Source organism: Rhinatrema bivittatum, chromosome 1, assembly GCF_901001135.1.
Source record: "Rhinatrema bivittatum chromosome 1, aRhiBiv1.1, whole genome shotgun sequence".
Taxonomy (NCBI): domain Eukaryota; kingdom Metazoa; phylum Chordata; class Amphibia; order Gymnophiona; family Rhinatrematidae; genus Rhinatrema; species Rhinatrema bivittatum.
In genome coordinates, this window is record NC_042615.1 from 161069867 (window position 1) to 161082237 (window position 12371).

The 12371-nt window shown below is 42.3% G+C and overlaps 1 protein-coding gene across 1 annotated transcript in view; it reads left to right on the plus strand.

Moving 5' to 3' along the window:
* Window positions 1–12371, plus strand: part of RFC1 (replication factor C subunit 1) — a 311481-nt gene that overhangs the window by 44711 nt on the left and 254399 nt on the right. The window contains exon 5 of the mRNA XM_029605127.1: window positions 1465–1590. Within this exon, the coding sequence (XP_029460987.1) occupies window positions 1465–1590 (126 nt within the window). The remainder of the gene's footprint in view (window positions 1–1464; window positions 1591–12371) is intronic.

The following is a 12371-nucleotide window of genomic DNA, read 5'->3' on the forward strand; positions in this document are numbered from 1 at the left end:
TAGAGAAACCTGCAAATGCCAAAAGCATAGAACACACAGATACATTATTTTGCCAGAAAAGCAGTGATTGCAACTGGTGGAAGGAGGCAAAGTGTGGGAATGCATCTATCCCTGTTTTACTTTTGGAAAGAAATGTTGGCAATCAATGAATGCATATAAGGAGAAAATATAATATAAGCCACCAAACACACAAATAGTCAAAAGCAAATAAATTTGGATATAGATGTTGCCTTTTATAAGAAGAATGAATGTTTAGAGATGCGAGCTTTTTGTATAATAGGCAGTGCTGTTTCGTGAAGAAGTGATCTGGTTTAAGTTTGGCTCAGGTACCAGTTGCGATTTGCTTAATAAAACTTTCTAATTTCCATTTTTACCAAAGCCGCACTCAGGCACAAACACTCTTGCATGCTGGCTCTCAGTTGTACTTTTTCATAGAGTTTGCCATTAAAATCAGTTGTCTTGTAAGGACATGGCTGTCTTGTTCTTTGTGATTCTAGCTCTGTCAGAACCAGCCTCTTCTGAGGTATGGTGACATGAGCCTTTATGCACAAAACTACCCAAGATTTTCATCATTTTATACCCCACGGCACTTACCCCAGCTACTGTAGTGACAGGAGCCATGGACCGCAGGCTCCTTGCGGAACCTGGCGTGCAGGCACTCTGACTCTGATCACTAGGTGTGACCATTGTGCGATGGCCTAGACTTCTCCTTTCAAGGCCTTTGAATGCTTCAAAGCCATAAGTGGCCAAATCTGCGATAGGTTTGCTTGTAACAAAATCTGCAGACCTCTTGAGTGTTGCAAAAGACAATGGTATAAGTGCAGCAATGTAAAACTATAAGATCCAAACACTCAAAGGTGCTGTCCAGAGTTGTCAGGGCAGTGAGATTTATTGAATATTTTTTTTATTGTATTCTCTCATGAATAGATAAATCTAAATAAAAATAAATGTGACTGCGCTCTCCTGGTAGGATTTTCTTTTGGGTGGATTGTGCAGCTTTTGCTCTTTTACCTTCTTCCCTCCCCCACTTCCCCAGCTTCTAGGCATCTGATATCAGTTGGTGATTATCCTGCCATTATCACCTTTGCCCAGCTCTCTGCATGTTTTTGCAGCTCCCCTCCACGTTTAATATAACAGTGAAGTAGAGTGCTCATCTACCTTTGAGACAGATACCAGCTTGCATTAGCAGCTGCATCAGGGGGTCTGTGTGCTGTTTTGTTGGAGCCTTTTATATAGTACCTGAATGTAATCCACTTTGAAGTGCCGAATCATAGAATATAAAATAAACATAAATAATTATATATGAACTGTTCCACTGGAGTCTGCCACTGTACCCCTAAGTAGAGCAGTATGTGTATTTTAGTTAAATAGATATTAGCAAGCTGAGAGCCACGCACACATGTATGTATGCGTGTATGTGTGTGTGTTTAAATTAACACGGTATATTCTACAATTGAAATTCAGATTCTGATGAAGAGGAGATGCAGATTGTGAAGAAATCCAAGAAACCACCTGAGAAATCACTGACGTCTTCATCAAAGCCTGTAAAAGATGCAAAGCGTGAACCAGTCATCTATGTGTCAGAGACAGGTAATAAGAGAGCCAGAACACCTTAATGTACTGACCAATGCAAATGGAAAATTCAATTACTTATATTGATACATCACACTTTTTGAAAAAACTTCAAAGGATCTTCATCTAAGGCATCAGGACCTTTGCTGAGTGGTCTAAACATTGTCCCTCATTTTGTGCTCTTTCCTGTAAAAGAGCAGCAAATACCCGTTTCATTATCCTGGAGAATGGGGGGTACAAAATTACAATAAGCAACTATATGAAAGACAGAATGTAAATCAAATAAATAAAATATGTACACAACTGTGTGCCTGAAGACAGATGGCGTTGCCTTCTGGAGACATAGCTTCACATCCCACTCAGTGCCAAAGACAAAGAATATGGCCTCACTAACGGGCCGATACCCTTACCCCTTATTCAGCAAGGGGCCGAAAACACGTGTCCAACCCGCCGAACCTAATAGCGCCCTCAACATGCAAATGCATGTTGATGGCCCTATTGGGTATTCCCGCGCGATTCAGAAATTAGCGCCTACCCAAAGGTAGGCGCTAATTTCTTTGGGCACCGGGAAAGTGCACAGAAAAGCAGTAAAAACTGCTTTTCCTTGCACCCTCCAACTTAATATCATGGCGATATTAAGTCGGAGGTCCCGAAGGGTAAAAAAAGTAAAAAAATAAAAATTTGAAGTCGGCCTGCGGCTGTCGGGTCGAAAACCGGATGCTCAATTTTGCCGGTGTCCGGTTTCCGAGCCCGTGGCTGTCAGCAGGCTCGAGAACCGAAGCCGGCAAAATTGAGCGTCTGCTGTCGCTCCGGGCCAAAAGAAGACGCTAGGGACGCATTAGTGTCCCTAGTGCCTCCTTTAGCCTGTTTCTACCGCTGGGCCTCATTTAAATACAGAATCACGTGCACAGGCGAGTGGCCTGTGCGTTCGCCTGCTCTCCTGCGGACTTTACTGAATCGGCCCGTTAGACACCAGTGTCTGTCAGAGCATGTGACAGCAGAACTAGCTTTAAAATGAGGCAGTTGTCAGTCTTGGGTATGAGGTGGCCTTGAACTGCAGAGACAGAGAGGATTTTGCAGTTCACCTATAGATGAAAACTGTATCTCTTTTGGCCTACATAGAATTTCAGAAGTGCACATGACAAGTAGTATTAACTTGAATTAGCTAAAAAAAAAAAATGGGGGGGGGGGGTATTTTTTTTTTTTTTTTAAATTCTGCAAGCTGCTTCTTTGCAGTCCTTCTAAACCTGTGGGAGCAGGATTACAAATTTTGGAATGAGATCTGATTGGTTCATGCATGGCTTGTGATATTTAGCCAGTATGGTCTTTGGATCCAGTAAGTATGAGGCATGTGTGACTTTACTGCTAACATGGTTGCATCTAGACATTTAAAGAGAATCGTGGAGGAGCTCATAAAAGAATTTAAAAAGTGAGTATTGTGTCAGTGATATTTTTCCCTTCCTATTTTTTCCTCGTTAAGCCCTCCAGCCCAAATAACACCAAGAATTTTCACTGGCCCCAAGGCCTGAATGGGGAGGGGACATCTCTGGGACTGTCCTTCACTGTTCTTTCTATGGCTGGCAGGGGCCACCTCAGTAGTGGTAGCTGCCACCTTCTCCTCGCTGTGATTGAGTGTGTTGCCTCCATGATGTGCCCGATCTTGCTGGACAACAGACTTGAATCTGAATCTGCTGTCATGCAGTATACAGCGCGCCAGATTGAGCTATGGGGCTGATCCATCAATAACATTTTTTCTTAAGCATATTTTGTTTCCTTTTTATTTATTTATTTATGCATTCGCTTTGGCTGCCTGTGCACATTATCTCTTAAACCATTTACTCTACAGCAACCACACTTTCAGATTAGGTGATCTATAAAAGCTAGAAACTAAAATAATGTTTTCCCCAAAAACGTATGAATCTAGCCTAAAATTTAAAAAAGAAAAATCTTTTAACAAAAATATTGAAAATTTAAAACAGAGAGTCATCAACCTTTGCATGGAGCAGTGTTTCTCAACTCACTCAACTTAGTGGATTCCTGCTCATAAATTAGTTTGTCACATTGGAATTCCTGTATATTGAGATCAAGAACATCTTATTCATGAAAGCTCTTACATAATGTGTCGCTTTAGTTCTGTACTAGCAATATGGCCCGGGACAGAGCTCACCGTATGGGGGTGTGGGAACCGGGTGATTCAGCCCCATCAGATACCACTGCCCCCCACTCAAGATACTAAAGAGCAGGGGAACGAGAGGGCACTGCACCTTCTCGTTTGGCACAGATGTCTCCTCTGATAGGCTGCTGTCTCTCGTGCCCCGCCGGCACTCCCAAGGGATGAAAAGTGATGTTGGGGGGGGGGGGGGGGGTAGGGCTAGTGGGGGCCCTCTCCCTCCTGACCAGCAGCCAGATTTAACCCAATTTATAACATGTTTTATAATCATAGGGGTTTTTAATAGAAAAAAAGGCACTTATGAATTGCCCAGTAATGTGTTTTTTTAAAACTTATTTAATAGAGGATACATACTACTGCTCGTCATGCACTTTTTTAAATTTTTTTTAGAAATTTGTAATTGGGGAAACTAGTTCTGCAACAAATACTGCATGCAAATAATGAATGTAATCATGTTTAACTTAAGTTAATAGCTGTGCCGATTTCATTTCTCAAATCCGACTTCAGAATATACAGTAAGACGGTAACTTTTAAACAGGGGCGCATGTGCGTGTGTTTGCCGGCTTGCGTCCAGAGATGCATTCATTTTATAACATGCGTATATGTGCACATGTTATGAAATAGCTTGTACATGCGCGTGCAATTTTAAATGGATCCGTGCATATGTGCATAAATGCCGCATCTACTGTTTAAGTGGGGGAATTTTATAAGGGATGCACACTGATGCCATAGCTAGTTTTCCTAGTTTGCTCCCAGTACGCCCAGTTAAGGGATAGGATTTCCAAACTCTCCTAGCTTAATAGCCTCCTTTCCCCCCTGTTAGCCCTGATCCTTAAAACCTCACTGGGTAGCTTAGATTTTTTTGTTTCAATACTTACACACCATCCGTAGCAGAAGTAAACTTACGCGGCAGGGGACCCAGGCGTGCGCAAGGACGCTTAAGTATTTATGTGCACATTTGGTGGCTAGGCCCTGACATGCCCATGCCCCGCCCCTTTTTAGACACTTTTCAGTTGTGCGTGCAGCGGGAGATACACGCATTCACGAGCAGCTAATAAAATCAGCTCGGCACACATCTGCCCAGCTTGTGCGCATATCTCCTGTTTTAGCATGCACAGGGCTTTTAAAATTCTTTAATATACAGAATTACATTTCTCCAAACTGTCACTTTTAGATACTTTTGAAATTCTCTGTAGTTCAAATAGGGTGTTTCGTTTTTTTTTTCAAATTAAAAATGTGCCACAAGAAGCTTGGAGCATTCTTGGTTTTGGCTTCACTTTGCACAGAGTTCTTGGTTCCCTAGTTATATTACTATTAAAATTCATGGCTTTATATTCAATACATACTTTATGAATGACTGCGATAGCACTTTCAGTATGCTACCTGCTCTTGGAATAGTTGGATGACATTTCATTGATCGTGGTGGAATTTCGGTATGGTGGCGATGAAGACTTCAGAACTCCGAAAGTGGCCAGAGTCTCCAGGCAGTGACTGGCACCTGAGAGCAGTGGGTTAACACAGGAACATTTCCACATGATAGCATTGGAACAGCTGTGATTGTCACATCGGCTATCCACTCTCTCTTGACACTTTCATGTAATGAGAACATGTAAATAATGGATTTTGTTCCACAGCTTAAACACAATGCGGTCCATATTGAGTAAGGTAGTGAGCATAAAAGGAATGTAGGTAAAGTTATCCAGATAACTGCAACTAGATATTCTGCTGACTATACTTGGCTGAAGTTACCTGGATAAAGTTAATTCACGGCTTATTCAATATTGTCTATAACAGCGACTTTCAGCAGGTGTATCGCGTGCTACTGATCTCCCGCTGCTCTTCCCTCCTCTTCCTTCACAGAGCGAGAGAGGGACAATCTTCCACTGCTGCCATTGCCGCCCGGGCTATCAGCATGTTCAAGCCCGGATGGGAATGGCAGCAGTGTTAGTGGAGGCTGGCAACTGTGGCTGGGCCTTTTCTTCTTCCCGCACCTGCCCCCCCTGGCCCGGAACAGGAAGTGATGTGCAGTGGGGTGCGCGGGAAGAAAAAAGAGCCATGCTGCACGAAAAAGTAACGGCGGCAGCATCGGCCCCGAGCAGTAGCGTGAGCCCGAAGCAAAATCAAAAGCAGCCAGAAATTGGCACAGGAGACAGCAGAATTAGCCTCCCATGGCTGATGGGATTCTTCTTTCTTGGCCTGCGGAGGCTAGAGAAGGAGACTGCTTCAGGTACCATTTGTGCTTGGGGGGGGGGGGGGGGGCGGGGGTAGGAAGTGAGTGAGAGAGAGACAGCCAGCCAGCCTGTCTGTAAGTGAGAGTGTGCATGTGTAACTGTGATTGAGAGCCTGTGTGTAAGTGAGAGCATTTGATTGAGATCATCTATGTAAGTGTGTGATTGAGAGAAACTAGTCAGAGAAGTGATGTGTGTGTATATAGGAGAGAAAATGGAAGTGACTGGTCAGGGAGAAGACTGGAGTGTGTGTGTGTGAGAGAAAGTGATTGTGGGAATGAGAAACCTGTGCATGTGGAGAGAGCTAGCATAGGAGTGAGAAACCTGTGTGTGTGTGTGTGTGTGAGACACAGCATGGGAGTGAGAAGTCTGTATATGTAAGATAGAACATGGAAGTGGGAAGCCTCTGTGTGTGTGTGCATGAGAGAGAGAGACTGTTTGGGAAGGTGACTAGTGTGTGAAAGACAGAAACTGTCATGGGGGTGTGACTGGTTTGTGTGTGTGTGTGAGAGACAGAGAGACTGTCTCACACACACTCAGGTAAGGGATATATCTTCCAACCCCTCCCCCCCCCAGTTTAATAGCCTCCCTTCTCCTCTGTTAGCCCCGATCCTTAAAACCCTGTTGATCTCTCTGTTTATCTTTATTTTATTTCTTGCATGTCCTCCATAGCAGAAGTAAAGTTATGTGACAAGGGATCCTGGCGTGCACCTGTGCATGGAAGTATTTATGTGCTAATTTGAAGTTGAAATCCAGGAACGCCCAATCCCCACTCAGACCACGCCCCTTTTTTTGGAACGTTTCATTTGTGCCCGTAGCGGGAGATATGCGTGTACTCGGGTGGCTTTTAAAATCTGCTTGGCGCACTCTGGCCTGACATATTTGCATATCTCCCAGTTTTGTCGCATGTCAGGTTTTTAAAATTCACCTTAATGTATTTAGGTTTGCTACAGAAGTTCAAGGGGAGTGTATACTTTTCCAACTAAGCTATTCCAAGTTTTTATTTCTAATTCATTTTTTAAGGAATTTTGGAAGTAGAATGTGTAGATACTTGGAACAAACTCTGTTTAATGCATTCTACTTTCAGCAATCAAAGGTGAATATTTTGGAAGGGGTTGTAGACTTTCTATATCCACCATATATGTGTGCTAGGGAGGAAACAAAGAATTTTCCTTTCTTGGAAGACAAGCAGATTCACCATGTCACGCAACAGGGTCTGGGTACCATGTGTGATGCAGAGCAGAACCAAATTCTAGGACTTTATAGAAAAGACTAGAAGTATCTTCTGCACTAGCAGCTCCGCAGCGTCTTTCAGTTTTCTTTTTTTTCCACCAGCTTAGTTGGATCTATATACTTTATTTAGTTTGACCTCAAATCGGTTTTTCAAGGGGTGCTCAAAACAGAAGCTGCAGGAATTTCTCTTCAGCACTCATGCTTTTCTTCCTGACCTTAGATAAAATAATACAGCTTTTTATCTTTCTAGTTCCTTAGTTAGGTTTTCAGCCCTTTTCAAGTTTTATTTTATTTTTTAATGTTTTGACAAAACCCTTCTTTCCTCAGGGAAACGGCATTAGCATTGGGCAGGCTTCTGATTTGCTCTATTTCTCATAGCTTTGATTTCATATTAAAAAGTGGTGTATAAAAAAAAAAAAAGGTTTAACTAATTCTTCTCTGAAAAATGTTTTTTCTTTTGACTTTTCTCACCATGTGGGAGAAGCAGGCCAGCAACTTCAAATTCTGTCCCAAGTGCACCCAGAATCTGTCTCTCACTTTCCATCACATAGCATTCTGCACTTATCATGGGAAAGACCATGATGCTGATGGCTGCCACATCTGCTCCAGGATATCACTCAAAGCCATTTGGTCCAGAAAGGACAGGCTCTTGTGCCTTCCTTGCTGGTGAACTTAAGTGCAGTTCCAAGAAGCTGCCCTCAATGGTTCAACACATTGCTTGGGAGGCTGACCACATTTGCAGTGGTGGCCAGGCTCTTTTGCCATTTGATTCGACAATAAGCCCAAAAGCTGAGCCTAGTCTCGATATCCCCGCTGAAGTTTGAGCAAGAACTCCAAAGACTCAAAATGAGAACTGAAGGCAGCAAATACTGAGTCTCAAGCAGAAGCTCCAGTCACAGCTGTGAAAGTCTGAACATGTCAGAGACGCTACACAACTTGAATTGAGTGAACCTGGAAGTTAATTTGGACTCCTGCACTGAGGCTTCTCTGTTCTAGTCTTCCCAGTTCCATCCCAATGTCTTCAAGTTGCTTCTCCAAAGGGCCATTTGAGATGTAGGGTCATCTATTAGATCTCATCATCATCCACACCATTTGATACAGAGTTGGAAGAAGAATTTCATTGATACTTGCTTGATGCACTATTGGCACCGAAATTGCAGTACTGAGTCTCTTGACCCTGATGTTTTTCCATTTGCACTGAGTGTTCTGGTACTGACTATTTATTTCTTTAGGTATTTTATATACTGTCGTTCCATGTAAAGATCACAACAGTTTACAAAAGTAACATTCAGAATAAAAAAAAAGGAAACTCAGGGGCAGATGGCTAGAGGGGGAGGGAGGGAACTAAACAGTTGAGATTACTTGCAGGGGAAAAAAAATATATTCAGATCGCTTGTAGCTGCTCCACTCTGAAAGGACTGCCACAAAGTTAATGTTTGCTCCTAAATGCTGATCTGGCATCAGTTGAACTCAACAAAAGAGCCCTTCCCCCAAAGGTACTCAGGTAAGACTCTACACAACCTCTCCCTTTGTCTGAAATACAACCCCAACACACAGTTTAGGTATTAAGTTAACAAATTCAGCAACCCCCCCCATGGCACAAAATATTACTAAAAGCAGGCAAGGAATATACTCAGCCCAGAGATTAATAAGCAGTTAATTTCAGATCGCTTGTAGCTGCTGCACTCTGGAAAGACTGCCACGAGGCTAATGTCTGCTCCCAGTACTGGTCGAAACGTGCCTTCCTTCTTTTAAGACTAGTCGGAGAAAATTCTTTTTCACTCAACACACAATTAAGCTCTGGAATTTGTTGCCAGAGGATGAGGTTTAGTGCAGTTAGTGTAGCTGGGTTTAAAAAAGGTTTGGATAAGTTCTTGGAGGAGAAGTTCATTAACTGCTATTAATCAAGGTGACTTAGGGAATAGCCACTGCTATTAATTGCATCAGTGGCATGGGATCTTCTTGGTGTTTGGGTAATTGCCAGGTTCTTGTACCCTGGTTTGGCCTCTGTTGGAAACAGGATGCTGGGCTTGATGGACCCTTGGTCTGACCCAGCATGGCAATTTATGTTCTTATGTAAGGATTGGGTTACCCTTGGGTCTATCCTCTTTACCTGCCCCTCCTCCAACTGCAACTCCTTAGAGACATTAGACATGATTGAGCTGGTCATGTCAAAGTCTGAAGCCGTGTTGAGGGATCAAGAAACCATGCCAGTTTCTCCCCTGCCTTGATTCCTTGAAAGCACTAATCCGAGATCGGACCTATCAGCTTCTGGATGGGCCAAATGGCCCATCCAGTCTGCTTGCTGGGCAGACTGGATGGGCCATTCGGTCTTCTTCTGCCGTCATTTCTATGTCATTTCTATAAGTACCATCTCAACGTTTCTCAATATATAGAAGACTGAGAGTTTGAGGAATCCTTTTCCTCCAAGCTTTTCTCTGTTAATAGTAGTCTTGAAGATGACTACTCTCTAAATCTTCCTTCAGAGCCCTCTCTGCAACAGAAGGAACTGCGTTCTCCATCTGACCAACTTTTCTTCCCAAGTTTCATTCAAAAAATGGTTAAGATTGTCCTCTTTCATTTGCAAGTGCAAAGAGAATCAAGGATGTTTTTACTTGGTCTCCTGAAGTATCTTGATGCAAAAGATATGGTGGCCATACTATTCACCCTCTCTTCCGTGTAAGAAAATATGGGAAACCCCGCACCTGATAATCCTGGATGGAAAAAGGCAGATGCAAAATAACTGTGTCCAGGATTTGACAACTCCAATTGCTGTACCACAGTGTAGTTGTTAAATCCACCCCCCAAAGGACTCCTGGGTTATGAATCTCAAAAAAGATATAATTGCGATGGAGAAGGTACAGAGAAGGGCTACCAAAATAAGGGGAATGGAACAACTTCCCTACGAGGAAAGACTAAAGAGGTTAGGACTTTTCAGCTTGGAGAAGAGACAACTGAGGGGGGATATGATAGAGGTGTTTAAAATCATGAGAGGTCTAGAACAGGTAGATGTGAATCGGTTATTTACTCTTTCGGATAGTAGAAAGACTAGGGGACACTCCATGAAGTTAGCATGGGGCACATTTAAAACTAATCGGAGAAAGTTCTTTTTTACTCAATGCACAATTAAACTCTGGAATTTGTTACCAGAGGATGTGGTCAGTGCAGTTAGTATAGCTGTGTTTAAAAAAGGATTGGATAAGTTCTTGGAGGAGACGTCCATTACCTGCTATTAAGTTCACTTAGAGAATAGCCACTGACATTAGCAATGGTAACATGGAATAGACTTAGTTTTTGGGTACTTGCCAGGTTCTTATGGCCTGGATTGGCCACTTTTGGAAACAGGATGCTGGGCTTGATGGACCCTTGGTCTGAACCAGTATGGCATTTTCTTATGTTCTTAACCTTATTAGGAGGCCCAGGTATCGGAATAGTATGCTACAATCCCACATAGCTTCTTATAAGCTCCTCCTTTTGAGAGTTGTTCTTAAATATTTTGGCTAAAGTCTAAGTGAGAGAAACAATGGAATCTCTGCAGAGCGGGAAGGTCCTGCACATGTGCAGAAAAGATTTTGTCTTTCTCTGAAAGCTTTGGAATTTTGTTCCATTTGGCATCACGTGCAGTCACATGACTGACTTTATGCCTGTAATGTTGAATTGCTGGCTTTACAGACTGCCTGTTACAGGTAAGAAATTTTGCTCTTCCTACTCATTAAAATAAGGGGATTTATTCTGTCAATCTACAACACACATTTCATTGCGTCCCTTGTCAAAAATTGAGTTGCGATAGACTCACTGACTAATTTGAACGGCAATAGTACTATAGCAGATGAGTGCTGAGGTGGATTGATAGATTAGCTCAAGCTTTCAGCAATAGTTTTAACCTTGAGCTTTATCAGTTGTGTTGTGTAACAGTGGCTTTAATTATACAGTACATAGAATGAAGTGTCCTTGACTGGTACTGTTTTACTTGGCTGCATTTTTCCTGCTGATAGGATTAAAGTCTTTGAAACTTTGGATTGAGCATGGATTTTTCTCTCTTGATGTTACCATGCCCCCAATAAAAGAGAAACTAAATGTGATACCATATCTTGATATGGAGTGTGTTTATGAACCCATACTGTTCCTTTCTAGGGACTTGATAAAAAAAAAAAAAATCAGTGATGAGGAGCTCAATTCTAAAGAACACATTTTTCTAGGAAATGTATTTCTTCCTCCCCCCTCCCCCCAACCAACAATCCTTGCATAAAGTTCTAAAATGCTGTTTTAATTAAAAAAATAAAGGAGCGCTGCCCCACGTGGAGTAATTTGTGAGCCAAGTGATTTTGTTAGGTGGACACGCAGACAAACAGTGATGTGATCAACTGTGCTAAGCTAGCTCTGTCGTAACAGCATAAGAGTTCAGCCTTATGAAAACTAATGAGGTGCTGGAAATAGTGAACTGGGAGTATTGTCGTCATTCTTGCTGCTTCTTCTTTCAACGTCTGACAGCCTGAGCAGTAAAAACAAGAGGCCCTGCCTGCAGGGAGCTATAGGGATGTCATTTGTGAGACTAATCCTATTGTACAAACCTGGAACTTTAACATCCGCTAAAGACCTCCCAGCCCCATCTGGTCTGTTTATTTTCCTTACCTACAGCAATATGACAGACCCGGTTTTAGCCCCAGTTTAGCAATATGACGACTGTAGATCCTTTTTCACTGTTTCCATATGAGCCAGTTATAAGTAAGTTGGGATGCAGAATTTATTGGGCTTCTCTCTGTGGTGGAACTCATAACTGTTTCAAAATCATATTTAACTGTATTTGAATTCAGTTCCTATTGCTTTGAAACTTTTAAAAAATTTTCTATAGGAGATACAGCTGTGAAACATTGTTGGTGTATACCAGTCGTAACCCTGCAGTGGGACAGTAACGTAGTCAATGACAGCAGAAAAAGATCCAAGTAGTCCATCACATTTACCCAGCAAGCTTTATATATTTATTCTTTTGATTTATTTTTATTCTGTTAAGGGTACTAAATGCTGTTCCATGTAGGATACCCCCATGCATTCTGTAAGGGTAGTAACTGCTGCACAGTGCAGTTTACCCCTTAACTTCATTTCCATCCTTTAGCCATTAGGAGTCTTCTGTGTTGATCCCAAGCTCTTCTGAATTCCATTACAGTTCT